Source organism: Salmo trutta, chromosome 22, assembly GCF_901001165.1.
Source record: "Salmo trutta chromosome 22, fSalTru1.1, whole genome shotgun sequence".
Classification (NCBI taxonomy): Eukaryota; Metazoa; Chordata; class Actinopteri; order Salmoniformes; family Salmonidae; genus Salmo; species Salmo trutta.
The window spans coordinates 20,534,342-20,555,974 of NC_042978.1; the positions used below are offsets into that span (position 1 = coordinate 20,534,342).

The 21,633-nt window shown below is 41.5% G+C and overlaps 1 protein-coding gene across 5 annotated transcripts in view; it reads left to right on the plus strand.

Moving 5' to 3' along the window:
• osbpl1a (oxysterol binding protein-like 1A) overlaps positions 1 to 21,633 on the plus strand; it is a 43,801-nt gene that overhangs the window by 15,620 nt on the left and 6,548 nt on the right. For 2 of the 5 annotated variants that reach the window (XM_029707164.1, XM_029707167.1), the window contains exons 3-18: positions 8,955 to 9,084; positions 9,321 to 9,406; positions 9,508 to 9,582; positions 9,711 to 9,822; positions 9,988 to 10,073; positions 10,237 to 10,381; positions 10,525 to 10,592; positions 10,696 to 10,740; positions 10,878 to 10,951; positions 11,146 to 11,209; positions 11,312 to 11,413; positions 13,280 to 13,402; positions 13,747 to 13,828; positions 14,134 to 14,240; positions 20,276 to 20,438; positions 20,939 to 21,110. In XM_029707164.1, the coding sequence (XP_029563024.1) occupies positions 8,955 to 9,084; positions 9,321 to 9,406; positions 9,508 to 9,582; positions 9,711 to 9,822; positions 9,988 to 10,073; positions 10,237 to 10,381; positions 10,525 to 10,592; positions 10,696 to 10,740; positions 10,878 to 10,951; positions 11,146 to 11,209; positions 11,312 to 11,413; positions 13,280 to 13,402; positions 13,747 to 13,828; positions 14,134 to 14,240; positions 20,276 to 20,438; positions 20,939 to 21,110 (1,634 nt within the window). Of the gene's footprint in view, positions 1 to 165; positions 311 to 480; positions 815 to 8,954; positions 9,085 to 9,320; positions 9,407 to 9,507; positions 9,583 to 9,710; positions 9,823 to 9,987; positions 10,074 to 10,211; positions 10,382 to 10,524; positions 10,593 to 10,695; positions 10,741 to 10,877; positions 10,952 to 11,145; positions 11,210 to 11,311; positions 11,414 to 13,279; positions 13,403 to 13,746; positions 13,829 to 14,133; positions 14,241 to 20,275; positions 20,439 to 20,938; positions 21,111 to 21,633 lie in introns of those variants that run through there. The other 3 variants (XM_029707166.1, XM_029707165.1, XM_029707169.1) reach the window with 3 other exon arrangements.

Below are 21,633 nucleotides of genomic sequence, written 5' to 3' on the forward strand. Positions count from 1 at the left end.
GAGTAGAAAGGCGAAGTGAATGCTTCACATTTATACATCCGGTGAAATAGCTGTCTCTTTGTTCGATCTGTGGTTAGAGCGGTCACTCGACTATCGTGTCAATATAATATATCATCTTTGCATACAGTCTCTGCGCGTGACCAAGAAACACTATAACCTTGCGCTTCCGGGGCATAGTTTAGTTGACCATATGAAATGGAAGGATTCAAATGAATCAAGTGAAATGCCTTAATCACTCACGTCTATAATTAATTAATAGCTTGTATTGAAAAATATTGAAGCGTTGGAAAGTAAATTAATGAATTATATGGTAAGTATATCCCAGAAAAATAACACATGCATTGTACTAGCCTATAACATTTTTGTAGCTATAGGTCTATGATTTACATAAGGTACAGTAGTAATAATATCAAATTAATGTAATCAGAGGAGCATTTTTGATAACGCACACTTGCCTGGGACAAGTGCGCGTGCACATCGTGAATACCTTAGATCAGCTGATCACTGTAAACATAGATGTGTGACACACTCGCAGTTGACGCTTATCAATTGTCGTTGTAATTAATGGCTGACATGCAGGATGCTTGATACAGTTCCCAACTATGTGGCCTGCTGATCTGACTTGTGATGTAGTTAGTTTATGCGTATTGCGAAACACTTTCACCCGACAGTGCACAAAAACAGGAAGAGTTCCAACCGAGGGATTAGAAAATCACATGCTAATGGAAACCTAGCCTACTCCTGAAGAAGTTGAGCAGTAAAGACTGCGAAAACAATCCCCCGGCTGAAGGACACCCGCAGAACGATTTTTACGGTTAGTTCATATTTAGTTTTTCTTTGAACTGTGTATCTTTCATTACATGTCTTCGTGTTTGTGGCCAGTGTTGGTGTTAATAGTCCTAAGGTAACCAATAATGTTCTGAAATCATCTGGGTCTTATTTAGTAGGCAAAACGTGCCACTTCGTTCATAAACGTTGTCTCCGTACTGAACACGACCCCTTGACCTTTCAAGCGTATTCACGATTTCTGTCAATTAGGGAATTTAATCTTATCCGCAGTAATGTTGTTCACAAATATATCTATTTGTCTTTTCAGGTTGCCCATTGTGTGACGTGATGAAAAACATTGGTGTTCATGTGGGGAGTTTATTTCCCACAATGTCTTGTGTCCTCTTGCAAACATGATGTTGTAGCCTAAACATTTCAGATAACATTTCAAACACATCCCATTGACTACTCCAATCAAATTGACCCATCTAGGCGTTTTGTCTATCAAACACCTGTGATAATTAGTTTTGCTAAGTAATGGCTTCTCATAATCTTGTGGTTCAATCAAGGATGTCACAAGATAGGCCAATGTTTTTTTTTTTTCATTTCTAGAATGTTACATTTACCAGTGGTGACATGGCTCAAAACCAGGGGATGACAGAAATAATAATATACGTTTTATATATTTTGTTGGTTTAGAAAAATTGTAACTGTAAGCCTAGAAGCATGATTGCTGAATTGCTGTATAGTGGGTTCTGAAATTGACACCCTTGATGAAGGTGAGTAAAAATTACTGTATAAAATATATTATTAAATTACTGAACTATGCAAAAAAGCAATTATTTTATTGTAATTAATACACTTGCTCATAGAATGATTTTTTTTTAAACAAGTTTTGAAAAATTCTCAAAAAGGTATGGGTCAAAATGATTGACACCCCTGTTTTCAATTCCTCACCTTGTGAGGATAATGGCAATGAGCCTTTTTCTAAAATGTTTTTTGAGTTGGAGAATATATTGGGAGGGATCTTTGACCATTCCTCAATACAGAATCCTTCCAGATCCTTGATATTCTTGTCTGTGCTTATGGACTGCCATCTTCAGTTCAAACCACAGGTTTTCAATGCGTTTCAAGTCCGGAGACTGGATGGATCTTGCAAAATGTAGATTTTGTGGCCAATTAACCATTTAAAAATGGCACCATAACATCAAAGATCCATCACCATATTTTACAGTAGGTAGACTTTATCTTTTCTGCTTATGCATTCTCATTTCGATGCCAAACCCACCACTGGTGTACGTGGCCAAAGAGCTCTATTTTCATGTCTTCTGACCAAAGCACCGGTTCCAATCCAAGTGCCAAGGCCATTCAGCAAACGGCAGGTATTTACATTTGTTGGATGACATGAAAATAGAGCTCTTTGGTCACAAACACCAGTGGTGGATTTGGCGTCGAAATGAGAATGCGTGAGCAGAAAAGAACCCCATACCTACTGTAAAATATGGTGGTGTATCTTTGATGTTATGGGGCTATCTTGCTTACACTGGTCCTGGGGCCCTTGTTAAGGTCAACGGCATCATGAACGTTACCCAGTACCAGGACATTTTAGCCAAAAACCTGGTTGCCTCTGCCGGGTGGCTGAAACTTGGCCGCAAGTGGATCTTCCAGCAAGACAATAAGCCCAAGCACTCATCAAAATCCACAAAGAAATTGTTAATGGCCATCTCATATTCCTGACTTGAACACCATTGAAAACCTTTGCTTTGAATTGAAGAGGGCAGTCTATAAGTGCAGACAAGGGATCTCAAGGATCTGGAAAGATTCTCTATGGCGGAATGGCATAAGATCCCTCCCAATGTGTTCCCCAGCTCATAAAACATTTTAGAAAAAGGCTCAGTGCCGCTATCCTTTTAAGTTGAGGTATTGAAAGTAGAGGTTGACCGATTAATCGTAATGGTCGATAAATTAGGGCCGATTTTCAAGTTTTCATAATAATCGGCATTTTTGGACACCGATCATGGCCAATTACATTGCACTCCACGAGGAGACTGCATGGCAGGCTGACTACCTGTTATGCGAGTGCAGCAAGGAGCCAAGGTAAGGTGCTAGCTAGCATTAAATGTATCTTATAAAAAAACTATCAATCTTAACATAATCACTAGTTAACTACACATGGTTGATTTTACTAGTTTATCTAGCTTGTCCTGCGTTGCATATAATCGAAGCGGTGCCTGTTAATTTATCATTGAATCACAGCCTACTTCGCCAAACGGGTGATTTTTAACAAGCGCATTCGCAAAAAAAGCACTGTCATTGCACCAATGTCGACCTAACCATAAACATCAACACCTTTCTTAAAATCAATACACAAGTATATATTTTTAAACCTGCATATTTAGTTAATATTGCCTGCTAACATGAATTTCTTTTAACTAGGGAAATTGTGTCACTTCTCTTGCGATCTGTGCAACAGAGTCAGGGTATATGCAGCAGTTTGGGCCTCCTGGCTCGTTGCGAACTGTGAAGACCATTTCTTCCTAACAAAGACAGCCAACTTCGCCAAACGGGGGATGATTTAACAAAGGCGCATTTGCGGAAAAAGCACAATCGTTGCACGAATGTACCTTACCATAAACATCAATGCCTTTCTTAAAATCAATACACAGAAGTATATATATTTTTTAAACCTGCATATTTAGTTAAAAGAAATTCATGTTAGCAGGCAATATTAAACTAGGGAAATTGTGTCACTTCTCTTGCGTTCATTGCACGCAGAGTCAGGGTATATGCAACAGTTTGGGCCGCCTGGCTCGTTGCAAACTAATTTGCCAGAATTTTACGTAATTATGACATAACATTGAAGGTTGTGCAATGTAACAGCAATATTTAGAGTTATGGATGCCACCCGTTTAGATAAAATACAGAGCGGTTCCGTATTTCACTGAAAGAATAAACGTTTTGTTTTTCGAAATGATAGTTTCCGGATTTGACCATATTAATGACCTAAGGCTCGTATTTCTGTGTGTTATTATAATTAAGTCTATGATTTGATAGAGCAGTCTGACTGAGCGGTGGTAGGCAGCAGCACGCTCGTAAGCATTCATTCATACAGCATTTTACTGCGTTTGCCAGCAGCTCTTCGCAATGCTTCAAACACTGGGCTGTTTATGACTTCAAGTCTATCAACTCCCGAGATTAGGCTGGCAATACTAAAGTACCTATTAGAACATCCAATAGTCAAAGGTATATGAAATACAAATGGTATAGAGAGAAATAGTCTTATAATAACTACAACCTTAAACTTCTTACCTGGGAATATTGAAGACTCATTTTAAAAAGAACCACCAGCTTTCATATGTTCTGAGCAAGGAACTTAAACGTTAGCTTTTTTACATGGCACTTTTACTTTCTTCTCCAACACTTTGTTTTTGCATTATTTAAACCAAATTTAACATGTTGGTTAAACTACATGTATTTTATTGATGTATTATATTAAGTTGAAATAAGTGTTCATTCAGTATTGTTGTAATTGTCATACCGATAATTGGAGGACCAAAAAAAAAAATATATATATTACTGCTCAAAAAATAAAGGGAACACTTAAACACAATGTAACTCCAAGTCAATCACACTTCTGTGAAATCAAACTGTCCACTTAGGAAGCAACACTGATTGCACAACAGCATGTGAAATGTATTGTCAAATGGAATAGACAACAGGTGGAAATTATAGGCAATTAGCAAGACACCCCCAATAAAGGAGTGGTTCTGCAAGTGGTAACCACAGACCACTTCTCAGTTCCTATGCTTCCTGGCTGATGTTTTGGTCACTTTTGAATGCTGGCGGTGCTTTCACTCTAGTGGTAGCATGAGACTGAGTCTACAACCCACACAAGTGTCTCAGGTAGTGCAGCTCATCCAGGATGGCACATCAATGCGAGCTGTGGCAAGAAGGTTTGCTGTGTCTGTCAGCGTAGTGTCCAGAGCATGGAGGCGCTACCAGGAGACAGGCCAGTACATCAGGAGACGTGGAGGAGGCCGTAGGAGGGCAACAACCCAGCAGCAGGACCGCTACCTCCGCCTTTGTGCAAGGAGGAGCAGGAGAAGCACTGCCAGAGCCCTGCAAAATGACCTCCAGCAGGCCACAAATGTGCATGTGTCTGCTCAAACGGTCAGAAACCGACTCCATGAGGGTGGTATGAGGGCCCGACATCCACAGGTGGGGGTTGTGCTTACAGCCCAACACCGTGCAGGACGTTTGGCATTTGCCAGAGAACACCAAGATTGGCAAATTCGCCACTGGCGCCCTGTGCTCTTCACAGATGAAAGCAGGTTCACACTGAGCATGTGACAGAGTCTGGAGACGCCGTGGAGAACGTTGTGCTGCCTGCAACATCCTCCAGCATGACCGGTTTGGTGGTGGGTCAGTCATGGTGTGGGGTGGCATTTCTTTGGGGGGCCGCATAGCCCTCCATGTGCTCGCCAGAGGTAGCATGACTGCCATTAGGTACCGAGATGAGATCCTCAGACCCCTTGTGAGACCATATGCTGGTGCGGTTGGCCTTGGGTTCCTCCTAATGCAAGACAATGCTAGACCTCATGTGGCTGGAGTGTGTCAGCAGTTCCTGCAAGAGGAAGGCATTGATGCTATGGACTGGCCCGCCCGTTCCCCAGACCTGAATCCAATTGAGCACATCTGGGACATCATGTCTCGCTCCATCCACCAACGCCACGTTGCACCACAGACTGTCCAGGAGTTGGCGGATGCTTTAGTCCAGGTCTGGGAGGAGATCCCTCAGGAGACCATCCGCCACCTCATCAGGAGCATGCCCAGGCGTTGTAGGGAGGTCATACAGGCACGTGGAGGCCACACACACTACTGAGCCTCATTTTGACTTGTTTTAAGGACATTACATCAAAGTTGGATCAGCCTGTAGTGTGGTTTTCCACTTTAATTTTGAGTGTGACTCCAAATCCAGACCTCCATGGGTTGATAAATTGGATTTCCATTGATTATTGTTTGTTGTCAGCACATTCAACTATGTAAAGAAAAAAGTATTTAATAAGATTATTTCTTTCATTCAGATCTAGGATGTGTTGTTTAAGTGTTCCCTTTATTTTTTTGAGCTGTGTGTGTGTGTGTGTGTATATATATATATATATATATTAGTCGTATGAAAAAGTTTGGGCACCCCTGACAATTTCCATGATTTCCATTTATAAATAATTGGGTGTTTGGATCAGCAATTTCATTTTGATCTATCAAATAACTGATGGACACAGTAATATTTCAGTAGTGAAATGAGGTTTATTGGATTAACAGAAAATGTGCAATATGCATCAAAACAAAATTAGACTGGTGCATAAATTTGGGCACCCCAATAGAAAAATCACATCAATATTTAGTAGCGCCTCCTTTTGCTAAAATAACAGCCTCTTGACGCTTCCTATAGCCTCTAATGAGTGTCTGGATTCTGGATGAAGGTATTTTGGACCATTCCTCCTTACAAAACATCTCCAATTCAGTTAGGTTCGATGGTTACCGGGCATGGACAGCCCGCTTCAAATCATCCCACAGATTCTCAATGATATTCAGGTCTGGGGACTGGGATGGCCATTCCAGAACATTGAACTTGTTCTTCTGCATAAATGCCCGGGTAGATTTTGAGCAGTGTTTTGGGTCGTTGTCTTGTTGAAATATCCAGCCCCGGCGTAACTTCAACTTTGTGACTGATTCTTCAACATTATTCCCAAGAATCTGCTGATATTGAGTGGAATCCATGCGACCCTCAACTTTAACAAGATTCCCAGCACTGGCACTGGCCACACAGCCCCACAGCATGATGGAACCCCCACCAAATTTTACTGTGGGTAGCAAGTGTTTTTCTTGGAACGCTGTGTTCTTTTCCCGCCATGCATAACGTCCCTTGTTATGACCAAATAACTCAATCTTTGTTTCATCAGTCCACAGCACCTTATTCCAAAATGAAGCTGGCTTGTCCAAATGTGCGTTTGCATACCTCAAGCGACTGTTTGTGGCGTGTGTACAGAAAAGGCTTCTTCCGCATCACTCTCCCATACAGCTTCTCCTTGTGCAAAGTGCGCTGAATTGTTGAACGATGCACAGTGACACCATCTGCAGCAAGATGATGTTGTAGGTCTTTGGAGGTGGTCTGTGGGCTGTTTTTGACTGTTCTCACCATCCTTCGCCTTTGCCTCTCCGATATTTTACTTGGCCTGCCACTTCTGGCCTTAACAAGAACTGTGCCTGTGGTCTTCCATTTCCTCACTATGTTCCTCACAGTGGACACTGACAGCTTACATCTCTGCGATAGCTTTTTGTAGCCTTCCTCTAAACCATAATGTTGAACAGTCTTTGTTTTCAGGTCATTGGAGACTTGTTTTGAGGCCCCCATGTTGCCACTCTTCAGAGGAGAGTCAAAGAGAACAACAACTTGCAATTGGCCACCTTAAATACCTTTTCTCATGATTGGATGCACTTGTCTATGAAGTTCAAGGCTTAATGAGCTCACCAAACCAATTGTGTGTTCCAATTAATCAGTGCTAAGTAGTTACAGGTATTCAAATCAACAGAATGACAAGGGTGCCCACATTTTTGCATAGCCTGTTTTTCACATCTGATTTAATTTCATACAACTTAATATTGCTACACTAAAAAACTTTGTCTGGACAATACCCCAGCACTCAGCTTTTATTAGAAAATGAATGGCATGCCACTGTGATCATTTTCTGTGACGACAGAGTAAATTATTATGCAGCCTCAGAGGGGTGCCCAAACTTTTTCATACGACTCTATATATATATATATATATATATATATTTATTTATTACTTTTTTTGGTCCTCCAATTATCGGTATCGGCGTTGAAAAAATCATAATCGGTCGACCTCTAATTGAAAGGTATTGAAAACAGGGCTGTGAATAATTTTGGCTCCTTTCATTTAATAAAGAAATAATTGTATGACAGATTGTCTTTGCAACATTTCAGCAGAGTATATGAAGCAAGATTTTTATAGCCACATCCCACCCTGGTGCATCCCAGACATGTTATTTGTGGTGTACGATAAGGAAACTGTATGGTTACGATTTTTCTTGCAGGGCTGGTGTGGTGACGGAAACCTTTTCTATTTGTGTTGTTTCCTTGTCCACTTAGGTGATTTCCACTGACATCTTTCATTTAGAAATGTTCCTTACCTTTTAGACCAAGTAGGCCTTACAATGCATTAGGTAGTCTACATGTTTCCAAATGTGGCAACTTTAATCTTGCTTTACTTCTGCAATCCAAGTGAAGAACTAGATAAAAACATTTTAAATCCATGATTAAAGCACAAGTTATTTGCATCTTGAGAGTAACAATGTGTGTGCTGTATGTATGGTTCTGGTTGCTGGAAAAGCCTAGATAATGAATTTTCCTCGCACTGTTGTAGAGAAGCTACATTTGACAGAAGTGAAACTGACCACCTTACATTTTTCAATTACTGTATGATCTCAATTAGTCCTAGAGTAGAAAGAAGAGGAAGGGAAGCGCTACTAAGGTACACAATAGTAAATGTTGGTAGACAGAAGGTGCTCTTTGGTAAAAGGGTTGAGTTGGTCTTCAAAAAGAAAGGAGGACCAAGGCACTCTTCATATAATTGATTAAAATGCCTTTATTAGTATGACATGTTCAATAGAAACAATGTTTTTAAAAAAACGACGCGATTCGGCTGCATGGCCTTCATCAGGGTGTACAAAGAAATAATACAATGTTCTCTGTTTAACAGCTTTTCCAATTAACCGTAATTTGAAGGGGGAGTGGTTAAAATTGATTGGACACACCTAGTAAGCAATAGTATACACACTTTTTAAAGTGAAATGCTGTAGCTATGTTATCATAAAAATGTAACTCCAAACTAGAAGTATCAAAACACTTAAAGGTAGTTCTAACCTTAAATATGTCTGGGTGAAGTGTCAAGAATAAGAAAGCAATACATTCCATAGTACACTAGAACACAGCAAAACATGAACAACAAGCGTCCAAACAGAGTAGATCTGACATCCTAGAGTAGATCTGACATCCTAGAGTAGATCTGATTTTCAGTTGTTTGGTTGAATGTGCAATGTATATCAGTATTAGGAGTAGTAGCCTAAATCTTAGTATTTCAGTGCTGTGATCTTCTTATTCAGTTATCTATGGAGGATCTCGATCCAGAAGACCAGTTTCTGCGTCATGCCAGAAATGGGGATCTTGCAGGCATCCAGAAGCTTCTCATGTCCAAGATTAAAGAAGAGGCCATCATCAACATCAACTGCAAAGGTAACATGAAGTAGTTGCTTGCTGCTGGTCAGTTATTTGAATGAGTGAAGCTCTTCGTTAGTATACTGCAGTATTGAGGAATTTGAGTGTGTCTAATCTATTTCCATTGTTGGTCTAGAAAAATGGTTTAGCTAACTTTAGGCCAAGGGGCATAACCCTGCAGGATGGTTGCACTTACTGTTATCTGTCTACACAGGAATGCTAGGCAGAAATTTGAGTGTCTAATCTGTCCTCAGGTAAGAGTAAGTCTAACCTGGGATGGACGCCTCTCCACCTGGCCTGTTACTTTGGACACAGCGCAGTGGTGGAGGAATTACTCAAGGTACAGTAAGAAGCGTCTATTTTAATTAAGAGATGGATGATTGTTTCAAACATATATATTTTGCAGAATTAATGTGTGCGTGTGTTGGATATTCCCTGCAGGCAGGAGCAGATGTTAATTTGCCCAATAATGTAGGAGACACACCACTGCACAAAGCTGCCTTCACCGGAAGAAAGGTACCAAATTGTACAAAACATTTTGACGTCTGTCTGTCTTTATTTGAGTTTATTTTTCATTTTATATGCATGTTTGACTTGCGTTTTATTCCTTCGCTCAACCAGTAACTCAATTATGCATTGTTCAGGAGGTTGTCATGCTGCTGCTAAGCTATGATGCATGTGCCACTGTCATCAATGGAACAGCACAGATTCCTAAAGATGTCACTCAGAATGGAGACATCAAAAACATGCTGGGAGGTAAGTGAATGTCCCTAACATATTAAAAACAGTGTAATATGTCCACAACATATTCAGAATAGTTTATCAACTTATTTTATGTTGGCCAAAAAGAAGCACCTGAATCAGTGTTTGTTACAAATCTTTGAGTCAATTATAGCATGAATTCTTTCTCAATCCATTCAGCGGCGGAGAGGACAGAGGAGCGGAAACTAGAAGAAGAGCTTTTAGAGGCAGCGAGAGAGGGAGACCTTTCTACCCTGTCACAGCTGGTGAGCGCTTGACTCGTGTTCAATACAAAGTTTGGGTCCACACAATATCTGTTACTTTACCAATTTCCAAATAATAACTTTTCTCTCAGTGTATGATAAGAAACATATCCTTCAGGGTTTTGTCTTTTTACCCAACAGGCTCTCTTTGTCACTCTTGTTTTAGCTTAACAGGAAAAAGCCTCCAGACATGAACTGCTGTGATCTCTTGGGTAACACCCCACTGCACTGCGCTGCCTACCGTGGTCAGAAGCTATGTGCCCTGAAACTGCTAAAGAAGGGTGCTAGCCCCAACATCAAGAACAAAAATGGTAAAGATGGGCTCAGTCAGTAAATGAAAGGGTACATATGAGATGGGTTACTTAGAAGTTTCATGTTGGTTATTTTAACATCAGTGCCAGTGTTCTGGTATAGTTTTCTGTATAATGATTCCTTTTCTTTGACTTGTGCACAGACCAGACTGTGTTTGACCTTGCAAACAACACAGAGATAAAGCAGATTCTGGAAGGCAATATTCATAAAGTGAGTGCTAAAGTGATTTGTTATGTAAGAAAATGATTGAAGTCTGACTTGACCGCACATTGTTGTTGGAGAAAGCAACCATTACAAATGTTGTCTCTCAAAGGGTATGACTCACCATGTCCAGATGTTTGAAGGAGCCCTTTGGAAGGTACAGTTGTTTGCAGATGATTCCACTATTTTCACTGTCATGTTGTCAACATTGAAAAGTTTATTATCACTTGATAACATTTTCATGTACATGATGGATGACTTATAAACACAAACTTGTCCTGACCCTTCTGTCAGAGTTCCCGGTTTTTAGGCTGGCGTTCCTACTGGGTGGTCCTCCAAGATGGGGTTCTGTCCTGGTACTCTAAACAGTAGGTGCTCTCTCTCCTTCCTTAGACACAAGCTTGGTCATTTGAACCTCTTCCTGATGTTCTATGATTGGTACAATAATTTCAACAGCAGACGTGAATCTTAAGTTAGATTCAACTGCTAAAGGACACCCTTGACACGCACTAGATTCTTACACCTATTCTCTTGCTCTCTCTCGCTCTCTCCTTCCTCCAAGGTTGGATGCAGCTGCCAATGTCCGAAGACAAGGCTGTAAGCCCCTGACCCAAGCCCATTGTTTGGTAGGCCTTGATTGTTTGTTCTCTCATCAGATTTAACATGGTGACAGTATTTACTGGAATATTAGGGTAGACTATGACATTGTTTTACCATTTATTTTTCAGATCAAAGCCAGAGACAACTGCTTTTTCACCCTTAAGTGCTTTGATGACAGTGTGCATCATTTCAAAGTGTCCCCAAAGAATGATCCTGAGGCAACAAGAAAAGTGAGATGTAGTTTGTTTTACTGAAATATTACTGTACAGTGCAATCAAAGTATTCAGACCCCTTGACTTTTTCCACATTTTGTTACGTTACAGCCTTATTCTGAGATTGATGAGGGGAAAAACAATTTACACACTACCCCATAAAGACAAAGCAAAAACAGGTTTTTAGAATTTTTTTCAAATGAATAGCAAAAAAGTAACTGAAATGTTACATTTACATAAGTATTAAGACCCTTTACTCAGTACTTTGTTGAAGCACCTTTGGCAACAATTACAGCCTTGAGTCTTCTTGGGTATGACACTACAAGCTTGGCACACCAGTATTTGGGGTTTCTCCCATTCTTCTCTGCAGATAATCTCAAGATCTGTCAGGTTGGATGGGAAGCGTTGGTGCACAGCTATTTTCAGGTCTCCAGAAAGTCCGGGCTCTGGCTGGGCCATTCAAGGACACTCAGAGACTTGTCCCAAAGCCACTCCTGCGTTGTCTTGGCTGTGTGCTTACGGTCGTTGTCCTGTTGGAAGGTGAACCTTTGCCCCCAGACTGAGGTCCTGAGTGCTCTGGAGCAAGTATCTCTCTGTACTTTGCTCCGTTCATCTTTCCCTCGATCCTGATAAGTCGTCCAGTCCCTGCTGCTGAAAAGCATCCCCACAGCATGATGCTGCCACCACCATGCTTCACCGTAGGGATGGTGCCAGGCTTCCTCCAGATGTGACGCTTGGCATTCAGGCCAAAAAGTTCAATCTTGGTTTCATCAGACAAGAGAATCTTGTTTCTCATGGTCTGAATCCTTTAGGTGCCTTTTGGCAAACTCCAAGCGAGCTGTCATGTCTTTTACTGAGGAGTGGCTTCCGTCTGGCCACTCTACCATAAAGGCCTGATTTAGTGGAGTGCTGCAGAGATGGTTGTCCTTCTGGAAGGTTCTCCCATCTCCACAGAGGAACTCTGGAGCTCTGTCAGAGTGACCATTGGGTTCTTGGTCACCTCCCTGAACAAGGCACTTCTCCTCCGATTACTCAGTTTGGTGGGGCAGCCAGTTCTAGGAAGAGTCTTGGTGGTTCCAAACTTATTCCATTAAAGAATGATGGAGGCCGCTGTGTTCTTGGGGAGCTTCAATGCTGCAGAATGTTTTTGTACCCTTCCCCAGATCTGTGGCTCGACACAATCCTGTCTCGGGGGCTCTACGCACAATTCCTTCGACCTCATGGCTTGGCTTTTGCTCTGACATGCACTGTCACCTGTGGGACCTTTATATAGACAGGTGTGTGCCTTTCCAAATCATGTCCAATCAATTTGTAGAAACATCTCAAGGATGATCAATGGAAACAGGATGCACCTGATTTCAATTTCAAGTCTCATAGCAAAGGGTCTGAATACTTATGTAAATGAGTTTTAAAATTATTTTTTTTATAAATGTGCAAAAAAATATCTTAACCTGTTTTCGCTTTGTCATTATGGCGTATTATGTGTAGTAATTTAATAAATTTTAGAATAAGGCTGTAACGTAACAATGTGGGGAAGGGGTGTGAATACTTTCCCAATGCACCGCATATCATCAATACTGCTTTTCATTGCTTACTTTTTTTCTATAGCTTTCAAAAGCTAAGGAACATCCTTTTTTACATTTTTTTTTATATGAAACTTATTTTTTGTTTGAAAAAAACAGCCTACATTTAAATAAACCTACAAACAGTCTGACATACGCACAGACAACAAATTACGCTATTCTCATAACCTAATTTTCCCCCTGTCATAAGTCATGTGAGAGCCCAATTATTAGCCTAAGAGCAGAACATGCAGCAGCACAGTACAGTGTGCTTAAGTCCATCGTGCAGCTCAGATGAGTGCATGTTTGTTCTGTCCTACAGAGGTGGATGGATTCTATGGAGGAACACTCTGCCTACAGTACACACTACTGCTCTCAGGATCAGGGCAGCGAGGAGGATGAGGAAGAAGTCTTGAGTGTGGGAGAGCTGACGGAATCATTACAGGTAACATACCAGTCTACAACCTGTTTATCTGATGGTTGCTATTTCTCTCTTGCCGTCTATCCTCACACCTCCATCCTCCTCTCATGGTCAAAATGTAAATTCTCCTGCAATTCTTTTTTAAATTTTTTTTTACATGTAATGGGGAATCTTAAGATCCTTAATATTCACAGTTAACGCTAGTGACTTCCAGTCATTGCGCTAACGCTAGTTAGCATTGGCTGGCAAAACTTTCTCTACCTTCCTTCATACTGCATGCAGAGACATACAAATGTTGCAGTATGCCTTTAAGTATGGTTGTCATGTGTTTCCCCTCTTCTTTCTTTCTTTCGCCTGATCCCTTGCAGTCAGCTGAAGCATGTCACCAGAAGCTGGAGAAGGAGGTTGGCTCATTCCTCTCCTTGGTGAAAGAAGATGGACTTGCAGAGAGTAAAAGCCTTTTCTTTCATAGGAACTCCATTGCCACAGACATGTAGTACAATACCCTCATTCATAGCATAAATGTCAAATGTAATTGCACTTTTCATTGTATTTCACTTCCAATAGAAGCTCGTCCTAAACCAATTGACCCATCTTTAGGGTAAGACTAGGATGCAATGATAGCCCTTTAAAATGTAGTCTGAATTCACCCGACAAGGCTTTAGTGGTACATATTATGTTACCGTTACAAACACTATTTGACTGTTCTCTCAGAACACCAGTAAAATGTCCTGTGGTCTTGTTTGTCCCCTCAGAGCTGCCACCCTTGATGCTGCAGAAGATGAGGGAGGTGTGTGAGCTGTCCAGTGAGACCTACTCTAATCTCAACCACTGCCTCAGCCTCTTCTCCAGACAGGATGGGGTACGTCACTTCACTTCTGTGTCAACTAACTTCGTTGCTCTGCCAATAGACTTCGACTTTACTACCGATAGGAGCGAACAAAGTCACTTGATTACAGAGGATACACTCTGAGGAGAAAGATTCAGAAGTATTTCGCAAACACGCAGCCTCACAAAAACGCGAAGTGTCCCATTTCCCAGTGCTATGAGAGTAGAATCTGTGGTTTACAAACATTTGATTTGCACAGAGAGAATCAAGCTGAGTTCCAGTATATAACTGAGTTGAGCTCCAGAATAGGGTTGGAGAACATTAGGGTTATTAATGAGGCACAATTTGATATGTATCCACATGCATTTACATCATACTGTACATTATATCTGATGTTTTGATTCGCTAAACATGCAGGAGAGATAAAGTAGAGAATAGATGTTGTTTTTTCTGTATTACACCTAAATCTTGGCTGGTTATGTACATTAAATGTTTATGTGCAATTGAATTGGCTTTTTAGTAAGAGCTTATCTGCATTATTTTACTTTTCTCATCCTAACCTATGATTGTGTGGCAAAGGTGAAATGAGCATCTGGGTGTAGGCCTAATAAATGTGTGATCTGGCAGGCAAATGGATTGCTATGATGGATTATTCATCTAGATTATCAACCATACTGTGTAGGATGTCACAGCTGTCAGGGCCAACCGTTGTTACCACTTTACAGAGTGTCCCATGGCTTCCCAGATTGTTACTGTGGCGCTAATGTCTATTTCAGCTCAGGATGTGTTGTATTATAGATCTCAACGATCACATAATTATAAGTGACTGTGCAATGCATTGGAACTATAATAATCATTTTTACTTTGGGCTCCTACATTTTGAGTTGAACTTGTAATATTTGAGCTGTCAGAGAGCAATCTCTCCGGCTTCTATCACAGGGTCATGTGGTGAATGTGTTCTGTTGGGTTGTAATTTGAAATACTTGCTACACTAGAAGTTAAGGGTTATATGTAGGAGGAATGTATATGGTGGGTTCAATTAAGGGTGGATATAAGCCATGGGCTACTAAGGGGAAAGGCAATCACATGGTTACGGTCACTGATAAGGGTGGATAGCTGTGGATTAGTGAGGAATGGGGCCGAGGTCAGGTCACATGAAGGGAGAAGGAACAGTTTATTACCCCATGTCACTTTATTTCCTGCCTAGCAACAAAGATGTAATGTTTATTGAAAAGGAGGAGACTCCGCCTAAAGGGGGGATATATATACTTGTGCTGGTGGGAACATGTCTTTGTCTTTTTCAGCTGTTTGACCCATTGGGTGAATAAACTTGGTTTGAGCTTTTTCTAGTTGTCAGTTAGGTTCTAAATAAACAGAGTAAAAACTAACAGTTCAAACAGTATTGATGAGCAGTGAAGCATAAGAAGCCATTGCTCCAGCCTCATTCCATAACAGTGGCTTCCAGATGTGGTTCTACAGCCTAGCAGTGCTAGCTAGCTTCCCCTTGAGATGGGTTCTACAGCCTAGCAGTGCTAGCTAGCTTCCCCTTGAGATGGGTTCTACAGCCTAGCAGTGCTAGCTAGCTTCCCCTTGAGATGGGCTCTACAGCCTAGCAGTGCTAGCTAGCTTCCCCTTGAGATGGGCTCTACAGCCTAGCAGTGCTAGCTAGCTTCCCCTTGAGATGGGCTCTACAGCCTAGCAGTGCTAGCTAGCTTCCCCTTGAGATGGGCTCTACAGCCTAGCAGTGCTAGCTAGCTTCCCCTTGAGATGGGTTCTACAGCCTAGCAGTGCTAGCTAGCTTCCCCTTGAGATGGGCTCTACAGCCTAGCAGTGCTAGCTAGCTTCCCCTTGAGATGGGCTCTACAGCCTAGCAGTGCTAGCTAGCTTCCCCTTGAGATGGGCTCTACAGCCTAGCAGTGCTAGCTAGCTTCCCCTTGAGATGGGCTCTACAGCCTAGCAGTGCTGCTAGCTGGCTCCTGGGTGGAGGAGGCTGTGGAGCTACTCTACAGTAATGAAATGACCAGCAGTCATGACCTTGGTAGGTGTTGCTCTCCCATACAATGGTGTACTGTACTTGGCCTTGAGGGCGAACACTTAATGAGGCACAATTTGATATGTGTCCGCATGCATTTACATCATACTGTACATTATATCTGATGTTTGACTCTGATGTTTGGAAATGCCTAGATGTAAATGTTTATTTTTGCCCAATAGCCCAGATATGTAGAGATTACAGAGAGATGGAAAGAACTCAAGTCTAATGATGTGGTAGAATGAAGAGGAGTGTCACTCATTTCTACATGTGTTCATGTGTCATCACTGCCAGATGGTGACGGAAAGAGATGTAGTACAGAGATCACTAATCATTTGAGTGGAGAGGGAGCATGTGTGTGTGTGTGTGTGTGTGACTAGGCCTACTTCATAGAGGATAAGAGCGTCTGCTAAATGACAAAAATGTCAATGTAATAGAGTGCTTTGTGGAGGATTGAACTCACTCTGGTGGATCGTGACTGTCTGAAAGGGATTCTCTACAGAACTACATCCGCCATTGCTCAGAGTCACACTCCAGCTCAAACTACTGGGACGGCAACTGTTACTACTGCTGCTAAGTGCTACTACAGTACCATCATCTGGTGATTATAACACAGCATCTCCTGTTGGGTGATTCTGCTACTGCTGTCGTTGCTGCTGGCTCCTCAACTTTGCTCTGTTCTGTGAGCACACAGACGAATGCCAGTATCCCACTGAAGGCCTATCCTATGGGAGAAACTCTTTACCAGTAAAGCATATGGAAGAGGCTACATTTATTTATTTGCGACTCGGGTTCAGTGAGCTCTGCTGTGATTGTTATTGTAGTTGGTTCCTGGTTTGAAGTGTGACTGTTTCACTGTGACTCACTGCTACTGCATCTTTTGGTTGTAAATGTTGTTTAAGTATGATAACAAGGATGATAGATAGATATAACTTTACATGTGATTGGGAATCAGCGATGTTATTGCAGTGTTACAGGGACTAACGATGACTAGCTGTTGGACAGACATTTTGCATGATTTTGTTGCTGAATCTGTAGTTTCATTACTTCAGTTTGGATTTTCTCTCCATTTATTGGTGAACCCTCACCAAAGCAAGGTATAATAATATCATAAGCTCCCTGGTTATTATATGATGTTCAATATGCTATTTATAATTATACTGAAGTTGCACAGGATGTGGCTCTGATTATTGCATAATCTCTGAGTAGATTGGTCCTAAAGTAGTTACTTACTGCCTGTGCTGTTACTGTTAATTAATCCATTACATTCAGGCTGTTAGTTATTGACATTGAATGAGATGTTTCAGTGGATCTTAGTGGAGGCCTAGACAGAATTCTACCAAGTCCTCAGAGACATTTTGCTGTTTGTCTATATGCTACCTTACGTTATCTGTAAGAAGGGCGGTCCAATTACAATACAAGTCTGCTTCCGCTCCCATCAATTCCCAGCCTTGGTTACAGTTGAGCTTAACTGTAGTTCACTGTGGTGTGCGTATATACCTTCACGACTTTGAGTTGCCCTCACCAGAAACTCTATCCTTGCTGTCTCTTGAAAGTTAATTCACTTTTTGGGCTCATATCTGGCTTTATGCAGAGAAGTACCAGCCAAGCCACAGTGTTTTCAATGGATCTAAGAAGTGCAGTTTTTGGAAAGGAGAAGGTCATGAGGTATAGACCTTTTTTTGTAATGTAAACAATAACTAACAAATTTAACACGACCGTCTTCACCCTACATCCGGCTAGCTAGCTCCCTAGAGAACGCAACATGTCAAATGCATATTACAAGCAGAAAAGTAAACAAAGTCTACTTAGAAAAATGGAAATGCAGCATTACATGTAGCCTAGTCAGTGTATGGAGGAGGCGGAGCTAGCCAGACAGACACTTCAGAGGACGTGGGCTACTTGGCCTGGATAGAGGTGAGATTGCAGTTAGTATTCCATTTAACCCATCTTCAAAGGTATATTTTTAGCTTTCATTTTGGCTCTCATTTGTTGAGAAAGTAAACATGTTATATTGTGATAATTTGAGACTAATATAATCTTTCACAATAAACAAGTAATTCACATTAATACTCATAGTAATCATAGGCATAGTAATGAACTAAAAGTTTATTTGTTCTGAAGATGCAGAATAATTTACTAAGCACAATTAAATAGTATCCAAACATAGCATAATGGCAGTGTAGTACAATACAAGGAATCCATGTGCTGTGCTGCAGTAGAGACAACAGCAGTGTGGGGGTAGAGATCTTGAGTCATCTTGTGACAAGAACAGAATAGATACTTTATTGTCCATTGGTTAGAACGGAAATGTGTCTTCTGCTTTTCCCAACACCATGCAGTGCAGCACCCCTAGGTGGTGAACAATTGTAGGGGGGTTTTAAGTGCCTTTCTCAAGGATACAATGGCAGGAGATGGTACATGGGATTCTTCCAGCTGCCAGTTCAATTCCATACCCATTTATTTATTTTTTTTCTTCATCCTGGGCTTGAACCATTGTAGTCATGGCACCACACTTATTCATTGCTCCTGTAGTAGTCTTTCCCTAGAGCAGTGTTTCCTGGTCATAGGGGCCCAAAGGGGTGCACATTTTAGTTTTTGCCTTACCACTACACATCTGTTTCAAATCATCAACACTAGATATGTTAATCATTTGAATTGGCTGTGTAGTGTTAAGCCAAAAATAAGGAGGTGTACCCCTTTGGGTCCCCAGGACCAGGATTGAGAAACAGAGGTTGGTGAGGTAGACCAGCAGCTGGAAAGTTGCTGGTTTAAGCCCCAGCCCGGGCAACACAAACATGGGATTGGAACTGAACTGTAGTATTAGGCTTATGATTATGGGCTAGCATTTCAATATATCTAGCTAGCTACCGTGTCTAACGTTAAGCCTAATACTCTAAAATAATGTAGCCAAGTCCTCTGATAGTTAGTTAGCGCAAGGTCCATTACTGGGTTAACTTGACAAGCCACCCAATCAGCTTTGGGGGTAAAAAGCTATATCACAGTTGTTTGCACAGAGCGCAGCTATGGTAGCTTAGCAACAATACATGGATGTAGCTATTATTGTGTCTCACAGAATTAGCTATTCAAATGTTAACTAGTCAAGAGCTAGCTAGCTAGTTAGCTACAGGCTAACTAGATAGATGTAATTGTGGGTTGCTGTAATATCTCTATTTTCCTGTTGCACAAAGTTATTTTTGGGTGGCATAGACAGCTTTTAACAGAATAGACCGCTTTAGCTAGGCCTTCAGACACTTAGTAGAAAACAGATAACTAGTATATTAGCTCATCAAATAACACGTTCACGTTACCTGAAGTGAAATGTAGCCAGACCTTCATGGCAGTGATCCACGCACGTTGTCCTGTTTCAACAAACCCCAACAACACCGCACTCGATCCTTATACCTCAGTGTTCGCTACCTTTTAGTAGCGAAAGCTCGCTAGCTAAATCTTTCACAGGTCAGAGTGCAAATTACACATTTGGGACACGGAAGGGGAGCTAGCTACAACATGTTGATGGCTCTCACTATAATAAAAACTAAACAAACTTGTGCCACGCAACAGGAAGTGGTCGGGGGCTAGGATTCAACAGTTCTAGAAAAGTATATTTTTATGTATTGTATTTTCACAGAAGATCAAGTAACTGGTATGTCTAATTAGCCATTTCCTTGCCTATAGTGGTCATCTGATCTCCTCTGTTCCATGAGGATCATGTTCTCTGAGATGGCAGGTTTCAGGCACCTGTCCTCCACTACAGCCAAACATGTCTTGTTCCTCTCAGCGCTGCATCACTCTGGCCCTGTGATGTCTGTCTGCTGATCTGAGCACAGTAATAAGATTGGCATACTAACTGATCAATCTTGTAGTCTATAGACCTACACAATATAGGTCCTCTCATCCGTACAGAGATCTCTGCTGATATCTATACTCTATTCACTGTATACTGTAACTTGCTTTTCGGTGTTGATATTTGTAGGCCATGAAGTGCCATCAAACATATACTGTATGATTATTATTTATTGTGTGTGTGGTTCAGGTGCGCAGTCTGAAATTGGAGCAGGAGGTGGAGAAGAATAAGATCCTGTCTGAAGCGTTACAGACTCTGGCTACAGAGCACCACGAACTTGAGCAGTCTGTTGTCACGGGCTCCATTCCACAGGGCGCGCTTAGTGAGGATGACTTCCACGACGCTGTGTCTGGTGAGTGTGGCTTGTTTTTATTTCCGATCGGATTGGAATTAAAGTGAGAGAACTTATCTCACCTGTTTGACACTGATTATTGTCTTGATGCCTTTAGATGTTCATGTATTTTATGATCTTTGTATTTACATGTTGTGCTAAGATGACTTGTTTGTTTGAATGTAGCGTGTGCACCAATTTAGTTGCAGTTGAGCAATGCCTACATTCCTACAATATACTATTCAGCTTTGAAAATGCTTATAACAGTCCTTTACAAGATGGCCTGTGATGATATTTAGGATGATTTTTGTAATGATCAATTGAGTGATGCCTTCATCTGTTGGTTCAGGGCACTTTAAATGCAACTCTATCCAGAGATCAGGTTTCTCCCCTCAGGGCTTTAAGGAGGCTCAGGGAAAAGTGTCAGTTGCCAATAGCGACATGCAGTCATTCATAGCACTGTCCCTCATATTTCTAGTCCCTGTCTTTACAACATGCCTGCTTATACCTTTCCCTCTCAGACTCGGAATCGGAGCACTCTCTGAGTGGCTTTGAGACGGTGGCCAGCCATTCGTTCGACGAGGAAGGCTCTGTCCTGTTCAGCAGTGAGCGCAGCAGCCCCACCAACATGTCTCGAGAGGATCACCATCAGAATGGCGATGAGTCCCAACCCAATGGGATCGTGAGGCACAGGTGAGCTGAGCCCCCCTGACACACCCCTCCTACCCACCCAGCTTCTATGCCATCCACCCGACATCCAAGCACACGCAGACAAGCGTCCTGATTACATTACACAGCTGTTTTTACTAGAAGGTAGATGCTTCCGATTTGGATTAAACCTGGAAAGAAAAGTCACTTTGCCTCTGCACAATACCTTACATTTTAAAGTCATATGTTTGTTGTTTGTTAATGAACATTTTGTCCCTAACTTTCCATTTGAGAGAAACCCTTTCTGTAAAAAAAAGAATTTATGGTTTTTAGGACTAACTCGATACAGAGGTGGAATTTTTCCAGCTCCTGAAGCTAAGTCTTGTTCTTTACCTTACTGCTTGTTTACTTGTGTTCCTAGACTGCCAGGATCATACCTATGGGGTATTTTTTGGGTTTTCCCTGTTCCTGCCAAGTCAGTCAGAGTGAATAATTTAGCGAGCCGTCCAGGCAGGAGAAAGGCTCTCATTGAGAAGGCCGTGCAACGTGTAGGACCGGTTAAACACCG